We start from the raw sequence: 27500 nt of genomic DNA, 5'->3' as shown, positions 1-27500 counted from the left end.
CTGTCAGAATCTGTGTTTACTTGCCAAACTCTTTCTTGATCACAAGACACTCTACTATGACGTGGAACCCTTCCTTTTCTATGTGTTGACGAGAAACGACGCCAAAGGGTGCCATCTTATTGGGTACTTCTCCAAGGTTGGTCATTCGTCTACTTTACTACGGGGAGGGGGGGGGGGGGAGCAGGGGAGGGGTGTCAACCATCGCAGGTATTGGGGCTCCTCGCGTGCTACTTCGGTACGTCAAGTGTGTGGGTACAGTGAAGGCTGCATCCCACCAGCCTGTGTTACAGTGTAGTCTCGCAGGAAGCGTGCATTTCGAAGTCTGAGGAAAGTGGAGAACAGTGTGTGCGGGGAGGACGACAACACCATGGCTTAGTGGTAGCGCGTCCTGCTGGAATGGTACTTCGAAGTACATTTGTTTCTTCAGACTTGTTTCCCTTTTCACTCCATAAAACTGAGGAATACACAATGCTCACACTGCATCAATTCTCTGGGTGCTACCTGGGCTGAAAGTGGTACAATAAATATCGTAGTAACCGTAGTCGTCATAGTAACCCTAATGGCTGTAGCGTGTCCAGCGCCCCTGCTATGGTGTGCGTGTGCACTGCTGTTGGTCGTTTCTGCCATGGCCTTGGCATGACTTTTGTTTTACACACATTGAAGCTACTACACTGAGTAGAGTGTCTCCTTTCCTGCTGCCATGCTCATTGCTATGCTTCTTCTTCTTCTTTTCTCTTAGAATTCTGTGAATCAACTACATGTATTGTACCTTATTCCAAAAGACGGTTTAGTGGGTGTAGTGAGGGACTTGAAATACAGAGTTGAGAAGAGAAGTGTGCTTTTTTGGGGGGGGGGGGGGGGGTCGTGTCCAGGCTTCTTCTTTTTTCTTCTGTTTTCTCACCGTTTACTGCGTTTGCACCCGATGTCTTGTTCAGGAGAAGTCGTGTCAACAGAAGTACAACGTGTCATGCATCATGACCCTGCCACCGTATCAGCGGAAAGGTTATGGACGTCTTCTCATAGACTTCAGTAAGTCGGATCAGAGAGACAGGACACAGGGTGGAATATCAGAGAGACAGGACACATGGTGGAATTTCATTGTCTTCTCCCATGTGGTGTGGGTTTTAGTTGACGGTGTCTGAAGTGCTTGTAGATGTGTTGTGATGAACACACCATACGACTTGGCGATCAGCCCGGCTATCTCCAGCCTTTCCAGCAGTTGTTAATGATACGAGTATATGTATGGGGCCTGGCTTTAATCTGACGTGCCGGGTTTTTCTGTAGCTCGCAATGCCATTGTCCGCCGCCTGTCTGCATCTTGTATGTATCTGCTGCTCACTACACTCGCGCTCACATAGGTTACCTGCTGTCTCGGCGTGAAGGTCAGCCTGGCTCGCCGGAGAAGCCGCTGTCAGACCTCGGCCAGGTCAGCTACCGTAGCTACTGGAAGAGCACTCTGCTGCAGTACCTCAACAAGCATATCCGTCAGAAGGTCACTATCAATGGTGAGCGTGGGCTTTGTTAGTCCAATTTAGTCCAATATGCCCGTCACTATCCTGTTCATGTCGGTATTCTAGACAATCTGCATACTACCATTTACCTTCTCTCTCTACTACTTGTACTTCGAAGTAGTACTCTCTTGACTTCTTCTAGAAGTGCGTACCGAGGTGTGCTGCCCCAGCGCTCAGCGCTCAAGACTATGGCAATAGAAGAACGTTCTAGTCAGCTCCAGGAACCTATCACATTGGAGCGCTGGAAGATCTTTCCTTAAGTAAAGAACAGTAGGGGATTGGCCTTGCATTTAATCAAAGCTAGGAGCAGTTGTAGCTTGTTACGACAAGAACCTTTTTTTACAGATTGCTGTCGCCATCTCAGCACTGGACACGGCTTGTCTTCAACTGACCTCGTGTCTTTTGTTTTGATTTAGGTATCAGTCGTGACACTGGCATTGATCCACATGATGTTGCTGCCACGTTTGAGTTGCTTCAGCTTTGGAGACACACAGCGGATGGGACCGGGTAAGAAACCTAAGCTAATTGCTTTGTCAATATACTCCAGCTGTGTTTGTTCTGTTCTTTTCATGCTTCAAGCACTTGACTTCAATACAGCTCTCTAACTCTCTCTCTCTCTCTCTCTCTCTCTCTCTCTCTCTCTCTCTCTCTCTCTCTCCCTCCCTCTCTCGTTCGTTCTTTCTTTTCTCTCTTGATGTCTATTGATCTCTCCTGCTCTATTTTTTCTCTTTCTCTGCGCCACAGGTATGAGCTTCGCATTGAGTATAGTGATCTGGCTCAGCACCGGCAATACATGGCTGAGAAAGGTAAGCTGTGGCACGAGCTGGACGAGGACGCATTGCGCTGGACACCGCTCATCACTAACTCTAACACCGAGCAGCAGAATGGCGATGAAGAGGAAGAGGAAGACGAGATGGATGTCGCCGATGAGCAGCACACTGAACCAGGTGAGTGTGGGCTGAGACGGACCTGCCCGTGTTTCGTGCTTTGCTCGCTTTCTGTTGCGCTTCTCTTTCTCATCTTACTGCTTGTGGAATAGCTTGATAGAAGTAGCCAGGCTATGCACACCGATCATGGGATACGCCTCTCTCTCCTCCTAGAACGAGTTTGTCTGCATCACATTCCAGTTCGTCTACTGGTGTCAGTGCAGCAAGTTACCGCAATGGGACAGGCCAACATCAGTTCTTCTCTTACCACCTCTATGTATATCATGTGTGCGGGTGTGTGTGCATGTGCATGTGCGTGTTCACCTGTCTGGATGTAGATGTTGTTAACATGGAGCCGAAGGAGAATGGCTGCGCCTCTAGCGCGGCCGTCCCGACATCAGCTACCTCTCGTACCAACAGTGACACTGACACTGACGGCGGCAGCGACAGCGACCACGTACCGCCACCTGCGAAGCCGCATTCTCACCACAAGCAGGCCAGACCCGAGACCAGCAACAGCAGCCGGACCACCCTCAGCGGCAGTAGCTCTTCATCGTCAAGCAGTGGCAGCAGCAGCAGCGGCAGTGCAAGTGATACCAGTGGCAGCAGCAGTGACAGCAGCGATAGCAGCAGCAGTAGTGACAGCAGCGACAGTGGCAGCAGTAGTAGCAGTAGTAGCTCGTCAGGCAGCTCCTCTGAGGATGAGGCCGGAAAGGCGGCATCGTCCCTGAGTTCCGCTACTGCCAGCACAGGCACATTTGGTAGCAGTAGCACCAGCGGCAGCGGCAGCATGTCTACATCCGACACACGGCAGTCCAGTAGTGCATCATCCAGCTCCAATACCGCCACGTCACACACTTCAAAGAAACGCCACAGGACTGAGACGTCGTCCATTCGAAGCACCTTTGAGTTATCTGCTACCGACGATGCTCCGGCGTCAGCGGCAAAGCGTGTCCGCATGGCACCCGCTGTAGCATCAACAGCAACAGCAACAGTGGTGGCGGCAGCAGCATTGTCGGCGGCGGTCTGTGGTGACCAGGCCATGGATCCTAGCGGAATGGGCAAGGGTGGTCAGGGTGATTTGCAGCGCCTGCAGGAGATCGAGGCAAGCCTGAAGTTCGAGGAGCAGATGAAGAGGCGCCCGGCGTCTGTGTCCACCTCGGCTGCTGTAGCAATGCTACAAGCTGATGAACATCACAACAAGGAAGACATGGGCAGCAGCAGCAACGGCCCCGCTGTTGAGGTTGATCAGGATGACGATGACGATGAATGCCTGGAGGATCAGCTGGGAAAGGTCAAGGCCGTCCTGTCTCCCTCCGGCAGCGACTGTGATGAAGACGACGAAGAGTTTGATGTGAAAACTGCCACCGATGATTCATCTGATGTCAGTAGTGAAGAGAGTGAAGAATCCGAGTCGGAGGCGGAAGCTTCCATCTCGAGGCGCCAATCAAGCCGAACACGCTCCAACACATCGATAAGTAGCACTCGACGGAAGGGCAGGAGTGCTAGAGCTAGAAGTTCAGACGAGGAGTCCGATTGCAGGCCAGTACAGCGCCAATCCGGGCGCAAACGCCGCAGTCGGTTCGATGACACGGTGCTAAAGAAGTCGCTGAATTCGGATAGCAATGACGATGATGAGGATGATGAGGATGATGAAAATGATGATGATGAAAATGATGAGGAGGAGGAGGAGGAAGAGGAGCAGAATGGGGAGGGTACTGATTCAACATCTGCTTCATCATCCGATGCCGACTCTGAGACGTAGCTACCCGACAGTCTATAGACACTGTTCCAGTGGACAGTAATGACCTACCACCGATGTGTGTGCGTGTGCGTGTGTGTGTGTGGTGTGTGTGTGTGTGTGTGTGTGTGTGTGTGTGTGTGTGTGTGTGTGTGTGTGTGTGTGTGTGTGTGTGTGTGTGTGTGTGCATGTGTGTTGCGGGCATGCTGTGTTGGTAGCTGCACAAATGCCTGTCATGCACCCTGGTCGTCTTGTCACCGGCCACCCAATGTAAATCTAGAAACCGAAACTTGCTGCAACTGGCACCTGTGGGTGCGCACTGTAAATTCAAGGCTATCAATTGGCCCACCGGTGAACCATTTTGGTGCGGCTCCTTTTTTCAGACTTTGCCCTATTCTGCTGTTTTTTTGGCTTCTGTTGCTATTTTGAAGTGCATTCTATGTGCGTGTGTGCATGTGTGTGCGTGTGTGTGTGTGTGTGTGTGTGTGTGTGTGTGTGCGTGTATGTGCGTATGATGGAGCAAGCACGCCATGCGTGCAGCATGCTCCTTGTATTATATTATTTGTAAATTTGTGTACATATCGATTCTCATTTCCCGTGCATGCTAGTGCTAGTTTGAAGTTTGAACGACGTGGTATGGTGGCCAGTGGTTCACCGATGCCCGTCTGTTCAGTCATAGCTGTGACCTCGTCAACGCCCTACTCCCTGTTCTCTGTTCCCCGACTATATTCCGGATTTATTCACCCCCCCCCCCCCCCCCGTACCGTACCGTATTGTTCTTATTTTCATCCCACTGCACTCGCCACGCGTCACGTGTGTACCCACGGTGACCACTGTTATTTGATCCCCTAGTTCCCTTGATTTTCCCTCTCGTCGTCTTGCCTTTTTTTCGGTTCGTCTTCAGCGCTCCGACTGGCGTGGTCACCCTGTTTCACTTTACTGACATTATTACATAGCAGTTAGTACTCTTTCCTACTGCGTGTGTTTTTTTAATCTTGCTGAGCTGAGTTTGTGCTGAAGCTTCCCGTGCTGAAAATTCAGATGCCAATGTATCAGTCATTGTTTGCCGCTCGCCCTGTGTGTGTGTGTGTGTGTGTGTGTGTGTGTGTGTGTGTGTGATACCAGGCTAAAATAGTGGCGGTCAATTCATCAGCCTTGCAAGCTGTTGAATGGTGAAATCCCAACAAGTTGCTATGTCTAACATAGCTGTTCGCTATCATCGCTTCCGCGATGGGCATGTCTGAGGTCTGAGGTGTGTGTGTAAGGGTAAGTGTAAGTTTAAAGAAGTATGCGTGTAAGTGTGTGTGAGTGTGTGTAAGTGTGTGTATGTGTGTGTGTGGTGAGTGCCAGCTAGTTCGGTTGGTGGGTACACTTATGCCAGATAGTGTTGGGCCTGTTGCCAACGGGCTCGGCTGCTTGAAGGTGTATTGTTGTACCTACCACCTTTGTTGGTTTCAGGGTTCATATACTTTCTATTCGAAGTATACATACCTGTTAACCATGGACTGCTTCTGGCTAGATTAACTCTTGTGTAATCAATGGTGCTAGTGAAGCTTATATCAGATCCACTCTGATTTAGCCACCCACACTAGTAGTAAGTATTACCTTCACTGGGGGCAGGGGTACCTGCAGTTGGATCCCGGGACGGATACCCTGATGCCGTCAATCCTTTTTCTGCACTTTGTCCTCACCCACTTACTGAGGTGTGGTGAGCCCATAAGTGGGATCATTTCAAGTCCACCCTAGTTTGGGGATTTCAGGGGGTGTCGGCCGTTGGGTGGTTCAATGGCCAATTGAGTCATCTTTCCAAGATTCCTTTTGAGTCTCTCTCCCCTCTCCCGGGGAGACCCACGTGACCAGTTTTGGCAGTGAGCAAGTACAAGTAAGTGTGGTGAGTGTGTGTGTGTGTGAGTGGGGGGAGACGGCCCCTGTTATCTCACTCCTGTTATTTTATATCTCTGGAACAGAGAAGAGAAGGAATTGTTTTAGTTAACGGTGTGGGGGTGTTTGTTTGTTACCATGATCACAGACACGTGGGTGTATCACAGACACGTGGGTGTATCACAGACACGTGGGTGTATCACAGACACGTGGGTGTATCACAGACATGTGGGTGTATCACAGACACGTGGATATATCACAGACATGTGGGTGTATCACAGACACGTGGGTGTATCGTGACACCAGATTTATGTCTAGTTACTTATCGTACCAGCGCGTTGGCCGAGTGGTTGTAACAGTTAGGCTTGCCTGCGAAGCACAAGGTCCCGAGTTCGAGACCCGCGCTGGGAGCAGGGAGCGTGTACTGTGCTAACAAATGCGGTGATGCATGCGTGAACCACTCTACATGCAAGGAACTGTGCCGACACCCACGGTCAACTGGGTACTCGCTACTCGGATTGAGGGTAACATGGATGCAGCTAACGAGGTTAGCCCCCTTGTCGGGCATTGGTTGTGAGACTTACCACCTCACCCTCGCCGTTAGGCGCTGCATCTGCCACCCTGGTATTACAGGCATGGTGGTGGCCTGGCACGAGCGAAACTTCCTAAGCTGGTTGTGTTTCTCAACGCAATTGTATAGCCGGTGGTCACGCGGACGTGCAAACTTTACTTACTTATCAATGTGTGGTGATTCTAACAGTTAGCCAATGTTAGCATTGCACGCATTTGCATGCTGTGAGAACCTACTGGTAATAATAATTACTGTGTTAAAAGTACTTGTAGAACGTGGTACTTAGTTCTAGCCTGGGTGTGAAAGACAACACGGTAATATGACGGTTTGTTCATCAACGTACGTTACCTATGAGATGATCATCACCATGGCTTATCACAGTCACAGCCATCACTGCACCTAGCCAGTAGAAACTGCAAGCAGTACTATGCTATAAGTTAAATCCATGTCTGTTCCGAGTAGCGAGACAGCCCCCTCTCTCTCTCTCTCAGCATCACATGGGTGGCATTGGCGGAGCACATCCCTCACCGCCAGTAGCCAGCCACGCCTGGAAGCTCTGTTCCCAGTCTGCGTAGAGACGCTGGTAGCATGCCGTGTAGATACGGTACTGGGCGTTGAAGTCATCCACACCAATTGCTTCAGGACAGGCACCATCTAGACAGGAAGAGCAGCAGCAGCAGCAACAACACCGGCAGCAGCAACAACACCGGCAGCAGCAGCAGCAAGAAAGGAAGTGATGGGCAAAACGTGTGGAGGTGGAGAGCACCGGTAAGACATAGCATTATGATATGATTGATTGATTCTCCTGCCACCGCGGCTGTCCAATGTTAGGAGATAACTCTAGGTTCACCCTAAGGCTGGGTTCGTTTTTAGCTACCTGGTAGAGTAGAGTAGAGTCACTCTACCAATAGAGGTAGGCGGTAGAGGTAAGTGCACGAACGCTTTTCTACCAGATTTAGTAGTTTTTCACGATATCTACAGTCCATTTCAAAACTATAGACGCGTACCTAGGCAAAAACCGTTATGCCAGCATCTATACCACATAAAATCTGTGATCACTTTGTGCATAATTTTTTCCAAATTGGGCGTCTGTTATCCAATCCTTTAGAAACTATAATATTATGAGAGTAATTGTGGAGCGATCCTGAGCAATATTCCGAAAACTATTCTCAAAAAGTTCCAACCAAATTTGAAATATTTCAAAAACCCTACGCGTCTATAGTTTTGAAATGCACTGTAGGTGAAATGTTTCTCTTCTGTATGGAGTTGTGTACACATCCTTGATCTTGCTGGAAATCCCATAGCTCTACCAACTTCTACCGGCTTCCACCAACTTTTTCCTGGTAGAGCTGGTAGAGGAAAGTAAAATCTACCCTTTGGAGTAGAATTTTTTTGAAAAAACGAACACCTCTACCGAAAGAAGTAGTTTCTACCCAAACCTGTAGATCAAAAACGAACGCCCCCTTAGTCTTTAGTCTCTTTACTTTGACAAATGTCATGATATTGATAAACGGGTGGTGTGATTCACGCTAGCTGTGAAGTGTTGCAAGCAGGGAGTAGTAAAATACCACGGTATTTTACTACTCCCTGCTTGAAAGCACAATGCTAGCACAACAGATACTTCCGGCTAGTACCGGTATGCTTTTGCGTTGTGAGAAATACCCATGCTGTGTGTGGCTTGCTGACGTTAAGATTGGCCAATACGCTTTGCTTTTGAGGAGTGAAAAGGGACTGACCCACTTGGGCGTCGGCTGCTTTGCAGACTCCATGCTTACCTGGTGTTGGTGAAGTGTTTGGTGGAGCAAAGGACGTACTGAATACCGGTGTGCTGTTCACATCCGTAGTCGGTCTCGTTGTTGTTGGGCTGGTAGTCGGAACTGCAGGGCTTGCTGGCAATGTCATTGCAGGTGTAGTTGTGGCTGGGACTGTGGCTGTGGCTGGCATTGTCACGGCTGAGGTTGTAGCTGGCATTGTTGTGGCTGGGGTAGTTGTGGCTGGCATTGTTGTAGCTGGCATTGTTGTAGCTGGGGTTGTTGTAGCTGGCATTGTTGTGGCTGGAGTAGTTGTGGCTGGGGTTGTTGTGGCTGGAGTAGTTGTGGCTGGGGTTGTTGTGGCTGGAGTAGTTGTGGCTGGCATAGTTGTGGCTGGCATAGTTGTGGCTGGCATAGTTGTAGCTGGCATTGTTGTGGCTGGAGTAGTTGTGGCTGGAGTAGTTGTGGCTGGCATTGTTGTGGCTGGAGCAGTTGTGGCTGGCATTGTTGTGACTGGAGCAGTTGTGGCTGGCATTGTTGTAGCTGGAGTTGTTGTAGCTGGCATTGTTGTGGCTGGGGCTGTTGTGGCTGGGGTTGTTGTGGGTGGAGTTGTTGTGGCTGGCATTGTTGTGGCTGGGGCTGTTGTGGCTGGGGTTGTTGTGGGTGGAGTTGTTGTGGCTGGGATTGTGGTGGCTGGCATAGTTGTAGCAGGCATTGTAGTTGTAGCAGGCATTGTAGTCGGGGGTGCTGTTGTGGGACCACATTGGGGTTGTGTTATAGCGTCTGTACAAGCAGATCCACAAACATAAATTCAGTATAACATTGTCACGAAAAGACACCACTGGATACAAGGATGCTTAGGATGGCCACCAAGACAATACATGTACAAAACAAAACAAACAAACAAACAAAAGTGCAACAGTATCATAGCCAGGAGGCTTAGATGTTACTACCATTGATATGATTTATATCTCAAAAGGGCTTTTTCCTCTTTTTGCTGCACATCATGGTCATTCACATGTACACGTGTTCACCGGCAGACCACAGTATGAAATATGGAACTTAGCTGTTGCGTTTTGCAGTTCCACATTTCAAGTCCTTGAGACAACCCGATCCCTCCTCTCCTACCCTAGCTGCTATGTTGCCACTCCACTGACGCAGACGTAGGGAAGAAAGCAAACTGCAACTTACTATGGCGTCTGAGGGAAAGGTGCAAACAGACTATGGGCATGTTCGTTTGGTAGGATCGGGATCCCGATCCACCAGATCCACTGGATTTGCACCCTTTCGATTGGTCGAATCCGGATCCGGATCCTTCGGATTTGGATCCGGTCAACCCACCTCGGGGAGCAGGGTTGACCGGATCCAACGGATCCAAATGTGACCTTTGTGCGTATATGGCGGGTAAAACTCGTTTTTGTACACATTGTGGTACGCACACGTGGATCGAGATAGAGCTTGCTGACTTTTTGTACAACTGGCGCTGTGAGTACGACTTTTTATTACTTCGTCCACATGGCAACAGTCAAGGTTCAAAAACGTGTCCAGTTGACTCTGAAGGATCCGACGGATCTGAGATCTGGATCCCGATCCCGATCCTTACCAATCGAACATGCCCTATGACTATCATTATCCATATAAAAATCGCTCTGTGAGCGGTTCTGAAAAACCTTTACTGGTACTGCCCCGTCGTAAAAGTAAGAAATTAGAACTGGCCCATTGTCCCCCCAAATGCGAACTGATCCACCTAAATCGCGAATGACGGGACCCGAACGCACCAGTAGCACGAGGTCGGGAGGGCACAGGATCACGGCAATTATCATAGGGTAACACCAGTAGTAGTACAATAATACTTCGAAGTAGTAGAATTTATTATTTTGATAGGGAAGCCTACCGCTAGTACAGTACATGGCCTATGGTCCGGACCAACGTCCCCATCTGCATCCACAGGTAGGAACCTCGTGCTACTGGTGCGTTCGGGTCCCGTCATTCGCGAGTTAGGTGGATCAGTTCGCATTTGGGGGGACAATGGGCCAGTTCTAATTTCTTACTTTTACGACGGGGCAGTACCAGTAAAGGTTTTTCAGAACCGCTCACAGAGCGATTTTTATATGGATAATTTCAGCTCTTTTTCCGTTCCCTCCGCACCCCAACCCCGAAGGTAAACATGATGACCACGCGCGCGATGTACTGTATGTAGCCATGCGACTGCAATAACACACTGATACATACCAGCCCTCCCCGCCTCGCTACCCCGCACACAGATACACAAACATGTGTATGCACACGGCACACACACGTGGCCACGCACACATACGCACATGCACACGGCACAAACAGGAAATTCTTCATGTATAATGCCATGCAAAGCAGTGGCCACCGTACTTGAGGAAGTCAGTTGTGAAACAAAAATAATTCAACTACAGCGTGTAGACAAGCTGACGGCCAAAGCACAACATAGCAAACATGACATTTGCCCAATGATTGCAGTTTGCAGACCATGCCATGGAAGCAGCGAATACAGAATGTAATATACAAAGTGACAAGCAAGGACGTGGCCATCATACACCAGAAACTTGCAGAAAGTCACATATCCAACAGATAGAGAAGTGAACAGCAATCTGATACAGCCCACACAGGACAAAGCGGACCTGATACTCGTCCCAGGATCGCAAGTGGCAAACCCTTTTCAATGCATAACATGCAGGTGTACGTCAGACGCATGAACATCTGACCGTGTCGCCAGCATACAATGTCATCACATGTTTACCCCACAAGTTACACACATGCACAGTAGAAGCACAATGAAAGCAATGGAAAAGTACGATGTGGTTGCTGAAGCATCTTCACACTTCAAATTCAGACTTCAATGTGGTCGTCACGGGATGATATACCTGCAAGATACAAGTGATGAAGAAAGAAAGCAGAAGGTCGTGAGGTAGGCTATGAGACACCACAAACGGTTCACCTACATGTCTGTTCAGGGCTAGTGCACTCACACGGAGAATTGTCATAATCGAGCATTTCCCAAACTGAGAAGTGCAATGAAATCCACTTGCATGCACAGGAGCAATTTTGCAATATTATGATGCGCAATTCAACACGATCTGCGATGCTGCGTGCGATGTGCCCTGCTGTCATGATAGTGACAGTCACCGCAGTATGTTTTGTCAACGTCGCCCGTGCACTCTTCTGTCAAGTCCAAAGTGCTCACATACTTGGCAATGTTTTTGCAGTGATTAACTTTTATCCTAGTTATGTCACGGGTAACTTTAAAGGGGAAGTTAAGGCAAAAATTAAAATTTCACCAGTTGTAGTCTTCGGAGTGCTGAGTCGAATGGTCGTGGTCCGAGGAAGCTGAGACGCTCCCTTCCTACTTGAATCCCAATCGAACTCGCGCACTTCCACCGAAACTGGGTGACTGCGCCCTACTAGATGGGGATTTGTATGCAAAATGTCACTAAAAGCGCCATTTCGTTCTTATAAAAGCACGGATGACCGCGATTGGCCCATATGTTGTAGTCTTTTGGACGCTGCGTCGACTGGTTGTGGTCCGAAAAGGCTGCGATGCAGCGTTCCTCCTTTATTCCCAATCGAACATGGTTGAACAAGCGGTCACGTGGTCCTGCGTGCCCAAATCACCTGGTCACCACGCCAGCAGGTGACAACTTTCACACCAAGGTTCAACTCGAGTTCAACTCGAGTGACAGGACTGCACCCAAAAAAGGTCAAACAGGCTAGTAAGTTGTACCCTGCAGGCACGGTGACCAGGTGACTGGTGTACGCAGGAGCACGTGACTGCTTGTTCAACCATGTTCGATTGGGAATAAAGGAGGAACGCCGCATCGCAGCCTTTTCGGACCAAAACCAGTCGACTCAGCGTCCAAAAGACTACAACATATGGGCCAATCGCGGTCATCCGTGCTTTTATAAGAACGAAATGGCGCTTTTAGTGACATTTTGCATACAAATCCCCATCTAGTAGGGCGCAGTCACCCAGTTTCGGTGGAAGTACGCGAGTTCGATTGGGATTCAAGTAGGAAGGGAGCGTCTCAGCTTCCTCGGACCACGACCATTCGACTCAGCACCCCGAAGACTACAACTGGTCAAATTTTAATTTTTGCCTTAACTTCCCCTTTAATGAAGTACCCGCAGGCCGTGTCGATCTGCACATCGTCCACTCTCTCATGTACTTGGCCTGCTTTGTCTGTGTATCCATTTCATGTGCGATCCACAAAATCGACTAGACAGTGGGTGCAATACGCTCTCTACCTGAAGACGTTCTTCTGGCGACATCTCGCCATGTACTTGGCCTGGCTTTGTCTGTGTATCCATTTCATGTTCGATCAACAAAATCTCAATGCACTACAGAGACTAGACAGTGGGTGCAATACGCTCTCTATCTGAAGACGTGAACCATTACATTTTTTGGAAAAGTTATACGTACACCTGAAACGTAATGAAGTACAGGAATAGAGAGAGTGACTACAATACGCTCTCGACCTGATATAGTGATAACGTGAGTACAAGACACTCTCCACCTGATAACGTGTTAGAAGGTAACATGTCTACAGTCCCACCGTACCCTTCCGACACGACTGTAGACCATTAAATTTTTTTGAGAAGTTATACGTACACCTTAAACGTAATGAAGTACAGGAATAGAGAGAGTGACTACAATACGCTCTCGACCTGATAACGTGAGTACAAGACACTCTCCACCTGATAACGTGTTAGGCTGTGTTTACATGAGAAATTTCAACCCGGGTCGAGTTCAGCCCGGGTTGAAAGTCTGTACGATAGACAAAAGAGGTGAGTGTTTACATGAAGACAGTTGACCCGGGTCAAATACTGATATGCCGCCAAAAGTCCACTTCTACAGTCCTGTATGGTCACGTGAATCCGTTCGCGCGAAATTTGCATCTGCAGTGCCGTTCAAACCTGGCGCGAGATACGCACAGAAGTACGTTTGTACGATTTTCTTGACCCGGGTTGACTTCAACCCTCCCCTTGGGGGGGGGGGGGGTTGAAATCAACCCGGGGCGAAATTTCAACCCGGGTCAAGCGCAATGCGTCATGTAAACGCGCCATTCATTTTGTGCACATGGCGGGTTGAAATCTGACCAGGGTCGAACTCAACCCGGGTTGAAACGCTTCATGTAAACACAGCCTTAAGGCCGATTCACAATACAACTTTCTGCGACGCGACATGCGACTTGCGACACATGCGACGAGCTGCGACAGCGACACACGGTTCACAATATTCTTCATGTTTGCGACATCCTCATGCACAAGTAGTACTATACACGTGCACTGCACGTGCACCCAGGGTCGAAACTGTAACCCATTTGTGTATGTCGCGTGTCGCATGTCGCAAAAGTTGAACTTTCTTCAACTTCTGCGACAGATGCATTGCGACAGCTTGCGACAGGTTGCGACAGCTTGCGACAGGCAGTTTCTTGTCGCAACTGTCGCAAATCGCGTGTCGCGTCGCAGAAAGTTGTATTGTGAATCGGGCTTTAGTAGAAGGTAACAGGTCTACAGTCCCACCGTACCCTTCATCATTCCTCATTCACCATCGCGCGATACCCTGGCACACACTGGCAACATATCAATGGGGTGCCTTACCGTCGTCTAGAGGAGACGTCTTCGCAGCAATATTTTCCCTCCTGCGCATTCAGTCGCCGACGCGACAGCGTTCACGGGGCCGTTCCAGTTGCGGAAGACATTCGATTCATTGGGCCAATTCAGAAACAGGGCCGTGGACACAAAGGGGGCAGAGGAGAGACATTGTTAGTGGACAAGAAATATGCAGTGGCAAGTGGCGAGTGCCGCATGGATGTCAAGTTGTCATGCACAATTCAGCTATTACTTACGGTCCAGCTAGTCCTGCCATTGCTCGCTCGTCCTGGTTCCTCCTCGTTCGTCTTCCTGCACGTCTGCACTTCTCCTTCCCCACCGTTGGCTTTGCGGTACGGGGGTGCCGGAAGGAATTCCCACATGTACATGAAGTCCCACCATGACTCTCCATGTACATGTCCACGGCCACGTCAGCAGTTTTATAGTACCGGAAGGAGTTCCCACGATGTCTCCAAAGGCCTAGAGCGGACGTCTTTGCAGCAATTCTTTTCGCCCTGCGCATTCAGTTCGCCATGTCTCCAAAGGCAAAGGCCTAGAGCCTAGTAGAGGGGACGTCTTTGCAGCAATTCTTTTCACCCTAGTATCCTGCACATTCACTCCGCCGACACGACAGCGTTTACGGGGCCGTTCCAGGTGCAAAAGGTCCACGTCAGCAGTTCTCAACTATTTCGCGTACGGGATAGTCGCCGCGACAGCGTTTAAGGGGTCGTTCCAGGTGCAAAAGGTATCCATCAATAGCACTTTGCAGTATGGGGTACGGAAAAGGGGCCTCCTCGTTCGACTTCGTCGACTTCTGCAGTTCTCCTTCCCGTCAGGGGTACCGAAAGGGGCCTCCTCGCAGTTGTCCTTGCCGTCAGGTCCACGTCATGCAATTCTCAACTATTTCGCGTACGGGATAGTCGTCTTTGTCGTACGCGACATCGGCGTTTACCGAGTGGCATTGGCACAAAGCAGACCGTTGACGGGGTCACGTGTCAAAAAAGTATCAACAACGTGTCGACTACGTGTCAACCACGTGTATAGCGGTACACTCAGCGGTACACTAATTCTCGTGCCATTCTCGTGTCACAAAACTGGAACATCGAGTACCAGTATGGAAAGGCTTCAGACAGGAAGCCTTTCCAATGTCATTAGTGTTATCCCCCCACAAGGTGTGTGTGTGTGTGTGTGTGTGTGTGTGTGTGTGTGTGTGTGTCCCATATGGTGCAGTGGTATGTGCAGCGATTTCCAATCGAGAGGTTGCGGGTTCGATTCCCGACGATTATGGTCACACACGTCTTTCTTCTCTTTCTCAGACTTCTCCTGACTTTTCTTTCATTCTCCTGGGTGGTTACCAACAGCCAGTGCATGCTGGAGTATGTGGTGTGATGTGTGTGCGGGAAAAAAAATTAAAAGAAAGAAAAAAAGACCAAAAAGTAGGGATTCACTGGCCAGAAAAAGTCACTTCATAGCTGTGTGGTGTAGACCAGGCTGAATAGTGGCGGTCAATTCTTCAGCCTTGCAAGTTGTCGAATGGTGCAATCCCAGCACAAGCTGCTATGGCTTCTGCTGTAGCATCGCTATCACGTCAGGCGAAATAGCACGTCATCGTACATTTGAGATCAGCGGGAAGAAGATGACGACGTCCACTAATTTAGTATCTGTGCACACGAATCTGCTGTGTGTGTGACTCTGTGTGTCAGCTATGATATCATCTTCTGTGGTTCCATGCCTAGCATGTACGTCTGAACCATCCTGCAAAGTTTGAATGACGTAGGTTGAGCGATCGCTCCGCGAAATATACTTTTTGAAATTCTCTTCATAGTATATCTTCCACCATTGAAATTTCGAATTTCTTCAAAAAAAGTGCTGAGAGGGGTGGCTTGCAACCTCGATATGGCTTGTTCCAGGTATGCTTTGGAGCCATCTTCTGTTGAAGTAGTGGCGGGGATCTGCCCTGTAACTGCTACAACAAAAAATGATTCGATCTGAGAAAGGGTGAGACCGCGAATCTCGGTTGAATATTGAGTATTTCAAGCCTTTTCACGACGAAGATGGAGTTCTTTTTGGAGATGGACGTCACGGCAAAGGACATGGTGTCCGACGTCTGGCGTCTGGTGAAGCCAGGGATCATTTGTCCAGTCAGGTCGGCAGCCTAACCGTCGGTAAGCTTGTGTTTGGATCCCGTTCTGCTCGATGTGGTAGATCACAAACAACAATTTGATATCGCACAAATTGATCTCAGCATCGTGCGTACGGTATTTTATATTCAGAAAATCCCAAAGTGTCTCTGTATGGCCGTCCTATGCCACGAGAAACTCCAATCAGGCTCCTATGTCCTCTGCCTTCATGATTGAATGTCCACTTCGTTTGAACAACGAGCACAACAATCGAGGACGGCTTTACAATGAAAAATACAGCTATACTGGAGCTGAAGAAAGAAGAAAAAAACGTGCTCAGGATGAGACTCGAGTACACGCATACTCTCCCAGCAGGTGAAACGCAAATTTTTGTGAAAAATGCGTGACGCCGACTGACCAGTAATTTCGCCTGATGATCGCCATGGGCGTCCAATGGTCCAATGGTCCAATGGTGTGTGTGTGTGTGTGTGTGTGTGTGTGTGTGTGTGTGTGTGTGTGTGTGTGTGTGTGTGTGTGTGTGTGTGTGTGTGTGTGTGTGTGTGTGTGTGTGTGTGTGTGTGTGTGTGTGTGTGTGTGTGTGTGTGTGCGTGTGTGCATGTCACGTGTTTGTGCCGGTGTTGGGGAGGGGTGTTGATCCACAAGATTTTCTCACCTTCACAAAACGGATCAAGCGGCGTAGAGCAGCCAAATCCTGTACACATGTATTGGACATCACACCACCACACCAACGACACCACAACAAGAAGACCAAGAAGAAACGCAAGTGTTAGCCCAGGATGACAAGTGATGATCTAGCGTTGGCATGCTGGTGACTCACACAGCTACAATCACTTTCTGTGTAATTGGCATGCTTGTTACTACCACTGCACTTTGCTCGCATGGACTATTGCCTAAGTGCAGGCCACCGTCTTTACTCCATTCAGCCTGCCATGCATTCCTTTCATGTATTCGGCTGCGCGTACTGATCCATTTCCCAATGTAGCATATCCCCTGGCCATAGTCGTTAACGTACGGAGTCTCACCCTATAAAAGCTACTGTCACAACTCAGTTCACTTCCGAGTTAGAGTTCAACCTTCATTCCAGTCTTTAGTTCAGTTGAGTAATAATAAACAGGGGCGGATACAGGGGGGTTCAGGGGGTTCGGACGAACCCCCTAAAATAATTTCGACCGTGGGTCCAGTCGATTTCTTTGTGGTATCCACGTGCAGCGTGCGCAGTTAGGGCGGCTAAGCGAAGTGTAGCGTACCGCGTAGCCAGTACTTCACTGGTATGCATCCTGCACGCAGTAGAGTCACGTACAGGCAGTGCAGGTTACTGCATGCATGCAGTGGTCGGGACTGTTGTACGCGTACCGTTCGAATCGAAGTGTCTGTATGCGTATCATGTGACTTGAAACGATCGACAGTTCAAGTGGTGGAGCAAAAGGTGGAAAAACTGCCGGCCACTTGTCCTCCTAAGTTACCTTCCTTGTCGTTTTGTTTTATTTCGCGCTGGCTGGACTAGTCGACTGTAAGTTTTCTCCGTCGCAGTACGAAGATAATGTTTGTGTTTGTCGTGCAGCTTGCCATGTCGCGACGTCTGCCAAAGAGGCAAGCGGCCGATCAGTTGCCATTGAGCTTGGCTTCGTTCCGTCGTGTACGGCGCGAATGTGACGACACGGAGTCCCAGCCGGAGGACAGTCAGAGAATTTCGCCTTCCGTCAGTTCGGAAAATGCTGCAGTCACGGATTGCACTGTTACGGCCACGGAGTCGGACAAACCTGAAGTCGTCACCGTCGGAGAGGATGCACAGCAGCCAGTAGTAGTAGACGATGTTTCTAAACGCATTACCCTTGTCTTATTGGCCAAGGGCTACCGTGACAATAGAGATGTTAAGATGCACGTTATTTCTGACGTGACGCGAAAGTTCAGCTCGCTTTACTTGCTCGCACGTCGAAAAATCAACGCGAGTGACCTGCTGCTCACGTCGAAATTTGGAGTTTTACGCCAAATCTGACGTGAAATTGCGCGTCACGTCGGAAATAACGTGCATCTTAACCTCTCTAATAAAGATTTTGCAACTCCCGGTGTAGTGAACGAACCGAAAACAGTTTGAAGCGAATTTAATTCTGTGCACTCGAAAAAATTTGAACCCGCCCTGAAAAATTCCTGGATCCGCCCCTGATAAACAACAGTGTGTTCACTGAGACCCGTGTGTATTTTGCCTCCGAGAGACTGTGGCCCGCTACAAAATTGGTGCCCAGCGGTAAATTCATTTTGTTTATTATATCTAACTTTGCACGTTTCTCCAATGGCTCAACCTAATGTACCTGCTGGGGCACCCGCTGCCGGGGCACCCGCTGCCGGGGCACCCGCTGCCGGGGCACCCGCTGCCGCACCCGCTGCAGCCCCAGCTCCGCCTGCTCCTACCCAATCACTGAGAGGGGCGTACCATGTCCAGCCCGAAAAGTACAAGGGTCGCCTGGAAGACAACTTCGTTTCCTGGCTAATGCACTTTGACCAGGCCGCGGCCGTCAATAACTGGACCCCAGTTCAGCAGACTCAGTTCCTGGGCCTGGCACTAGAAGGCGAGGCCCAGTTGTATTATCAGTCTCTCCCGGCGGCCACCAGGAATGGAGGCCACCAACAACTGGTACAGGCGCAGCAAGCCCGCTTCGACCCAGCACGGCGCGTCGACTTGCACCGCGCAACCTTTCAAGCTCGTCGCCAGGCCAAAGACGAACAACTGGGGACATTCTGTGAGGCGGTTCGTTCCCTGGCCCGGCAAGCCTACCCCCATATGGCGGCGGGAGACCTCGACAGCCTGACGAAAAACCAATTCATCTCCGGTCTTGACTCACGGGGAATGCACGTCCGTGTTAGGGAACTGAACCCGCAGACAACGGACGGGGCACTCCAGCCTGTCCAGGATGCGCTTCACTATCAGGCAATCCTCGCTGCCGAACTGCCGGCAGTGGAACCTGTGCTGCTCCCCGCCTTTGCCGTTTCCCAGCCACTCGACACGGTGGCAGATCAACTGAAGGCTGTGTTAGACCATCTGGCTGCGTTGGAGGCCAGTCTGCCAGGACCAACTTGTCGGTCCCGACCTGACCACCTCGGGCGCCAATGGTGACGTCGCAACCATCACTTCCTCTACAACGAGTCGGAATGGATATTATGGGCCCCCTTCCGGTGACACCACGAGGAAACCGCTACACCCTTGTCATTGGAGACTATTTCACAAAGTGGTACAAGGCGTTTCCACTCCCAGACATCCGGGCCGAGACGGTCGCCCGATATTTCGTTGACGGCTTCGTCTGTCGCTATGGTTCACCAAATAGTCTGCATAGTGACCAAGGTGCCCAGTTCCGGAACCGCCAAATGATTCGCCCACCAAACCGCTACGAATCATGAAGAAGTGATTGTATGTGAGAGGGGAGGTGAAGCGTTGGCACGCTGGTAACTCACACAGCTACAATCACTTTCTATAGCATGCTTGTTACCACCACTGCACTTTGCTCGCATGGACTACTGCCTAAGTGCAGGCCACCACTTTACTCCATTCAGCATTCTTTACTCCATTCAGCCTGCCATGCATTCCTTTCATATATTCGGCTGCGCATACTGATCCATTTCCTAATGTAGCGTATCCCCTGGCCATAGTCGTTAACGTACGGAGTCTCACCCTATAAAAGCTACTGTCCCAATTCAGTTCACTCCAGTTAGAGTTCAACCTTCATTCCAGTCTTTAGTTCAGTTGAGTAATACTGTAAGACATGTATATATAACGAGGAAGCAATTCTAACGTTTTAACTGATGACATTTCTTCGTTATAATAAGATCCGTTGAGGCCGTACTGCTTCATATATGTTGTGTGTGGATATGGCAGAATACTGCAAGATCGTTAACATATCTTCTCGTTAACCTATGAATTTTGGACAATCGTTAAATTTGCGACTCGTTATAATAACATGTCTTACAGTAATAGACAACAGTGTGTTCACTGAGACCCGTGTGTATTTTGCCTCCGAGAGACTGCGACCCGCTACATCAAAATAGCACGCGGTGTGTCACTGGTAGGCATTTCCCAAATCGGCCCGATTTTTTCGCCTAATCGGCTTTTCGATCGGCTGAGAGAATGTCCAAATTAGGCCATAATATGAGGCCAAAAGTCAGAATTCGGCTCAAAGCAGTACAGTCGTCCCTCTCTAATCCGGCACTTTATAATCCAGCACCCTCGATAAACCAGCACAATTTTCAGTAGCCAAAATGTCCTCTTCATGTACATTGCAGCAGTAAATCAGATTTGTTAATCCAGCACCCTCCCTAATCCAGCAGATTTTCGTGGCACAAATGGTGCCGGATTATAGAGGGACCACTGTACTTGAATTCACCGCTCGTAATACAGTGTACATTTACCTGCATGCTTTAGAGGCACTAAAACATCCATTTTCCGTGAATTCAGTGCGGAATTTGCAAATTCGGTGCAATTATCGGCGATTTCTTCACAGCCATTGATTTCGTCGTCTTTTCCCGCTGACCGATTTCAGTACATGTACATGCTGTTGAGGCATAAAAACATCGATTTTCGGCAAATTCAGTCCCAAAATTGCATATTCGGCGAAAAGATCCGTGATTTCTTCAAAACCACAGTTTTCGGCGAATTTTTCGGCCGGCCGATTTAGGAAATGCCTAGTCACTGGTACTGAGAATTTGTCCACTTGGTCGGACGGATAAGAATTTACCAGCTCTTATGTATGGATTATACCATGAGTACGAGGGGTATACCGCCAAATGTTTTCACCAGTGTGTTAGCACGAAGGAAAGGATGAGGGACAGGGTACACACAGAGTACGAATGGCATAATCCATTTATCCCATGGTGCTGCCTCAGCATGACCAACACCAAAGCTGCCTTATTTTACTCTTGACATTGCCCACGTGAACCGAGCTGGGTACATATTTTTACCCCGCTCAGAACAGCCGCTCAGTGATTGGCTTAACCCTTTAAGAGCCACAGGAAAATTTCAAAATTCTGCATTTTTTCGTGTTCCTTGGATCACAGCTTCAGTTCTACTCACTCAATCCTCACAATCTAGGGCTTCCTGGAAAGGTCTCCGCGAGAGGAAGAGAATGAGGTCGATCATGATAGCCAGCACACCGTCCATCCAGCGCTAGATCGCAGCGACAGTACGAAAAATGCCCCAAATGCGTCCAATTGCGTCCCACTCCAGATACAGTCAAATCTGCCGTTAGCGACCTCTGCTGTAGGCGACCATCTACCGTTAGCGACCGATTTTCCGTGCACCGACGGTTTCACATACAAACTGATCTGTCCAGAGCGACCATCTGCTGTGCGCGACCAGCGACCGCGATTTCATGCACGGTGGCTGCATTCAAATCTGCTGTAAGCGACCGCGACCCTGGTTCAGAAAGGTGCGAAACTATTTGCCAGTGCGCTGTCAACTGCAAAGTGTGACGTATTTTCCCTGATGAATGATTGTCTCTAGAAAACGTGTTCGGAAACTTTATATCCAGCCTTTTTATCCATCTTTTATTTCTGTTCACGACTACGTCCAATGTCCGCTTCGCTGATTCTGCTTATTGCCTTATGCTTCTCCGTCTTGACCATTACTTTTCTTCTTTTATTCACCATGGTTGGTTAACACCCACATCTCCCGTACTGGCTGATTTTCTTTTCATGCCATGAGGTGTTGTCTATAATAATAATAATAATAATAAAATGCAATGTCTTGCAACTCACAGTTGAGTTAGTGCGATCGACTGGCGCCTGGCCTGTGCTGAGGCTGTGCTGTAGCTCTCAAGTCCAGGCAGTGTCGATCTACTGCCGTGTCGCATACGCGTACTATACGAGTATGGTCGTCGTTGAATATCCAATAAAATGATATTAAAAATCACATTATTCTCGTCGATTTGAGTACATGGAAGCATATACATGTACCTGGTATGCCGGATTTACCATACATCTGCCGTAAGAGACCATCTGCCGTAAGCGACCGCTTTTTCTTGCACCAAGGGGCGGTCGCTTACGACAGATTTGACTGTATTTCATTTTACTCGAACGTGGAGTTCCAATTTTTTCGCTGTGTACTCTTGAAAATATCAACAGCGAAACCCGTGCAAATTCGAGTAAACCAGCGTGACGACAAGTCCCAAAATTCTCAATACTAAAGTCGCACTGCGCGCTTTTGAAATTGCCGCGATCGCGGCTCAACTTACGAGTGATTTATCTCGGGACCCGTTGCTCGCAGCGCTTCGCGGATTGTTTCTCCCGACAGGTTAGAGTTTTCTCTTCGCCCTGGATATTTCGATCACTGGATTTGAGCGAGATTGGACTGAGTTACTATCTTTTGAAGTTTTGCATTCAAGTATGGGGCGGCTCTTAAAGGGTTAAGTCGCCCCACCCATGGGATAACTAGTGTTCTTAAAGGGGAAGTTAAGCCTAAAATCAAATTTTCACCGGTTGTAGTCTTCAGGGTGCTGAGTCGAATGGTCTTGGTCCGAGGAAGCTGAGACGCTCCCTTCCTCCTTTATTCCCAATCGAACTCGCGCACTTCCACCGAAACTGGGTGACTGCGCCCTACTAGATGGGGATTTGTATGCAAAATGTCACTAAAAGCGCCATTTCGTTCTTACAAAAGCCCGGATGACCGCGATTGGCCCTTATGTTGTAGTCTTTTGGACGCTGAGTCGATTGGTTTTGGTCCGAAAAGGCTGCGATGTAGCGTTCGGCACTTATTCCCAATCGAACATGGCTGAACAAGCGGCCACGTGCTCGTGCGCACACCAGTCACCTGGTCACCGTGCCTGCAGGCTACAACTTACAGCATGTTTGGGCGAGTTTCTGTCACTCGAGTTGAACCTTTGAACCTTTGAGTTGAACCTTGGTGTGAAAGTTGTCGCCCGCTGGCGCGGTGACCAGGTGACTGGTGTGCGCAGGAGCACGTGACCGCTTGTTCAACCATGTTCGATTGGGAATAAGGGCTGAACGCTGCATCGCAGCCCTTTCGGACCAAAACCAGTCGACTCCGCGTCCAAAAGACTACAACATATGGGCCAATCGCGGTCATCCGGGCTTTTATAAGAACGAAATGGCGCTTTTAGTGACATTTTGCATACAAATCCCCATCTAGTAGGGCGCAGTCACCCAGTTTCGGTGGAAGTGCGCGAGTTCGATTGGGAATAAAGGAGGAAGGGAGCGTCTCAGCTTCCTCGGACCAAGACCATTCGACTCAGCACCCCGAAGACTACAACTGGTGAAAAATTGATTTTAGGCTTAACTTCCCCTTTAACTGACATTTAGGTTGTTTTTAACCTGTGAATAACGTGTTAAGGGCGCGTTCAGACTACCGTGAACCCCGTCAAACCGTGAATGCCGATAAACCGTGAAGGACATTCACACTACCGACAAACTAACGTTACCGGTACGTAAGTTTTGCACCTCTCACCGCGGCGCTGAGAAGGGATTTTCCCTTTTTCACAGCGCGCATGCAGCCTCAGGAGCACTTTTTTACTGCCGGGAAAATTTTACTGCCGCAGCAGCCACGGCAGTAAAACCTTTCCGCCGGTAACGTGCCAGTAACGTCACGTGATCAAATCACCTTGGCAACTTTTCCATTCCGTCACTTTTTATCGGTAGTCTGAACGCGCCCTAAGCCAGTGTTTAGGCAGCGTTTGGCCAGCGTTTGGCCAGTGTTAAACCAGCATTAAGCTGGTGCTTATCTAGTCGGTGCGTCCCGATGTTGGCAGTGTATTATGGTGTACTCACCTGGATGGGAAAGGCACGTGGTACGATTTGGCTGTCTGCTGGTGATGAATCCGCAGAACGGATCTCCAAGTTCATCGCCATTGGTATACCCATCGCCATCGCTGTCTGCCATGCACACGGCGGTGGTATACGAGCCTGTGAATCGTGGAACATTGAAGGCCATTCCGAAGGAATTACCCCCGCCAGATGATGGGCCACCACACTGTAGGGCATGTCCAATTGACTGGCATACCCTACAAGCACAACGAACAATGAATAGACTGTAACGGAGAACGAAGTCGAAGACAATTACTGCAGTTGAATAATTTGGTGGTAGAAGCACACCTGGCAAAAGTGATGGTAAATAGTACTAAATACATAAATACACGCCTGCCCCCACAAGCTCTCTAACCTGCAAAGTTACACTCTGGCACAGAGCTCTCCTGCTCACCACCATTCAGGGCTGGAGGAAGGAGTTTGGGAGTGGTCCGGCCGATGTTTGAGGGGTCCGGGGACCTCCGTAGAATTTTTTGAAAATTTACGCGAAACGAGAGAGCTTGGAAGCTCAGGGCCCTACGCTATGCTTTTTTTACCTAGCTAGCTCATCATGCATGTTATAAGAACTGATGGAAATGGTTTTTTTCCATTGATTGGCTACATCAAACTTTCTCTTTGCATTCGAGGGTAATACGACACCGTCTACCACCTTGATGACCCAGGCAAAAAAAGCATAGGGATGATATACATTTTTCATTTCTCTTCTTTTTTTTCAAGACATAACCTAGGATTCGAACCCGCACTATCGCGCTGCATGCATTCCCCCGATACACTTCGCATACATACTCATTCTTCCACTTCACGTTATGATCTTGCATTTGAAAGCCCTATTTGAATATTGTGGGCAGCTGTTTGTGGCCAGCTGTCTTTGATGGTACGGTATGGTACGGGACAGGTACGGGATAGCGCCAGGCATGCCGATGGCACAAACAAACAAACACTGAATTAAGCTGTGTGGACCCTGGCTAGCGCCAGTCATTACTGAAGTAACGTCTTTTGCCGCATAGCTACGGGAATAAAGCGAATTTGAGCATCTCGCGAGGCTCCCAAAAATGCAGAAAATCATAGTCAAAGAACAAAAACACCACTTCTTTTATATCCATAAGTCACACAGTGCCGGTGATTGTGCCGGTAGCGTCCAAGGTGTTGACTTCTCCGTGCATGCGATCGACTCCCTCGCGATCACAGGGCCTCAGTCCCTGAGCTGGCACGACCTGGTGTACATCTACATGCATGCCGTGACCGCTTGCGCACACTCTGCGTGGGCTTATCGAACTAACGATTATTTTCGGCTTCCTCGATCTCTTTCGATCAAGTCTCTTCTGTCTTGTGCGATGTTATCGCTCTTTTCCAATGTTGACTAGTGCATGCATTTTCCAGTGACTTGTCGACAGTATGAGTCTTGTACCTGTGAAGTTTTTTACACCGGTTTTGCACGAATCACATGGACCATCCAGCTGGGGTAGTGGTCCGGCCATGGCCGAACCAGCCGGACTGGTTCCGGCGGCCCTGCCATTAGTTTGCCCAAGGCGCCTGGGCGATGCATTACTTGCGGTGTCTGATATACCGTAAAAGTCCATAAATAAGTACCTGCCCGAAATATATACCTCCTCCATCCTTTTGATTCTGTCTGTGGAAGTCAAGTTCAGCCCGATAAACATACTGCCCGAAATAAGTACCGGTACGGTTCGCACATGCAGTGCTTAAAACTAGGGGTGTGCACGGGTAGTCGGGTACCCGTGCTACCCGTGAGGACCTCGGGTAGTCGGGTACAGAATAGTACCCGAAAACTCGAAGTCGCAGACGACATCATGTGCAGTGCATGTGTACAAGTTCATGTAATACCCCGCACATCCACCCAGTGTGTAAGGGAAGGGGTGCAGTGTGGTATTACCATGGAAACATTACCCGATCGGGTACCTGTGCTACCCGTGGAAATCTACTACTGGCCCAAACCGGATACCTGAAGAAAACGCTACCCGACTCAGCACTACTTAAAACATGTACATCTACATGAAAAATGACTTCTCCACTACACACCAGTCAAGTCCGAAAGTTAGTTTGTGCCCGAAAGTTAGTATCCTCCCAAAAGTTAGTACGGGTGTGACCACTAAATTCGAAAGTGGTCGGTAGTACCAGGATAGTCACGGTGGTCGGTAGTACCAGGATAGTCACGGTGGTCGGTAGTACCAGGATAGTCACGGTGGTCGGTAGTACCAGGATAGTCACGGTGGTCTGTAGTAGCAGGCTAGTCACGGTGGTCGGTAGTAGCAGGATAGTCACGGTGGTCTTTAGTTTACTGTAATTACTCTCTCGTGTATAACAGTAAACTGATGAGGATTCGGACAGTGTGGTTCTGCTGTGCATGCTGGGACGCCCCCCCCCCCCCCCCCCCCCTTAGGGCCTACACCAGCGCTGCAAGTCCCTTGCTTGATGAACTGGACCATACTACAGTCAGACCTCGCATAACCGCACACATCCGTTTTCAACAAAATATCCGGATAGGCGAGGGAACCGGATAATCGAACACACATACTGTATGTATGCATGCATGACATAATTATTATGCTGTGAATCGGTAACCAACGATTTTCTTCTGGATTATGGATGGCGAGGGATCCGGATAAAAGAGAACCGGATAGGCGAGGTCTGAATATACTAGCCTCAAATTGTCAAATAGGCGCGCTCGGAAGACGGTGACGAGGATTCCGATGCCGATTGAAATCAAGCACTATTGTAAAAGGTCTGATAAAATCACATACATACATGTAATACTATCCTGAAATGGAAGAACCGGTTACCGCCACTCACATGCCAGGTTGTGTCACAGGAACATTGTTGATTGAAATCCCTTGGTTGATAGGCGCCGGAATGCGACTGGTGCCTCGTCCCACATTCGGAATGTCATCTTGGTAATGTTCAAACGCTCTGCTCACCGCCAGAGTGGCCAGGAAGCTGGCGAGCAGCGGCAATAGTGTCTGCATGTTTCCTCCTCGACAGTGATTCGTTGCGGCTAAAGGTCGGGAAGCAAGGTGTTGTCTTCTCTCCAGCACCTCAGAGAACGAACTTGAGCACGCTGGCTATGACTGTCTTGCACTTACTAGTACTCCACTACTTGCAGCTAGCTGCGTGGTCAGAAACACGAGCAATCAGCCTTCCCTTCTTTTCGACAATGATTTCAGAAGTGCGAAAGGCACAATTATTTCCAATCCTTTCCGATCCGAGCCAAGTACTTAGTCTTTGGCCCAGTTTGGGCTGGGTGCAGTAAAGTGCAGTGCATGCAATCCTGCGGATGTAACACCCACAGTACAGACGTAGACGGAAGGGTGGTGACGAGCCAATCCCGGACCCCCTAGTAATAATACAGATTAGTGTAGGCCAGCAAAGACAACACTTTCAGGCCAGTGCAGTTGCCAGTATCATAATAATTATTAATATTATTATCATGCTACCTATGCTGGCTAAGCGCTATGCTGAAACAGTGAAAGAAACTTGCTTCAGTGTGGCTGCCTAGCGCCTGCACAGTTTCATAAACAGGAATCAATGGGAGTATCCG

The 27500-nt window shown here is 49.2% G+C and overlaps 2 protein-coding genes across 2 annotated transcripts in view; one reads left to right on the top strand and one right to left on the bottom strand.

Moving 5' to 3' along the window:
• Positions 1-5237, top strand: part of LOC135809442 (histone acetyltransferase KAT6B-like) — a 16680-nt gene extending 11443 nt beyond the window's left edge. Inside the window, exons 13-18 of the mRNA XM_065322790.1 lie at positions 1-136; positions 936-1029; positions 1359-1505; positions 1928-2018; positions 2256-2458; positions 2776-5237. The exon at positions 1-136 is cut by the window's left edge and continues 5 nt beyond it. Of these exons, the coding sequence (XP_065178862.1) occupies positions 1-136; positions 936-1029; positions 1359-1505; positions 1928-2018; positions 2256-2458; positions 2776-4202 (2098 nt within the window). The 3' untranslated portion in view covers positions 4203-5237. The remainder of the gene's footprint in view (positions 137-935; positions 1030-1358; positions 1506-1927; positions 2019-2255; positions 2459-2775) is intronic.
• A 1531-nt stretch (positions 5238-6768) lies between these two features.
• Positions 6769-27302, bottom strand: LOC135809443 (salivary glue protein Sgs-3-like). The gene is made up of 5 exons (XM_065322791.1): positions 26756-27302; positions 23909-24141; positions 16794-16832; positions 8406-9164; positions 6769-7284 (listed from the first exon to the last, which is right to left on the bottom strand). Exons 1-5 carry the CDS (start codon positions 26926-26928, stop codon positions 7124-7126), a joined length of 1365 nt encoding a protein of 454 aa, XP_065178863.1. The 5' UTR covers positions 26929-27302; the 3' UTR covers positions 6769-7123.
• Positions 27303-27500: the final 198 nt, after the last annotated feature.

This window comes from Sycon ciliatum, chromosome 2, assembly GCF_964019385.1.
Source record: "Sycon ciliatum chromosome 2, ocSycCili1.1, whole genome shotgun sequence".
NCBI classification, from domain to species: Eukaryota; Metazoa; Porifera; class Calcarea; order Leucosolenida; family Sycettidae; genus Sycon; species Sycon ciliatum.
Note: the sequence above shows the minus strand (reverse complement) of the source record. Positions and strands in the feature narration are given on the sequence as shown.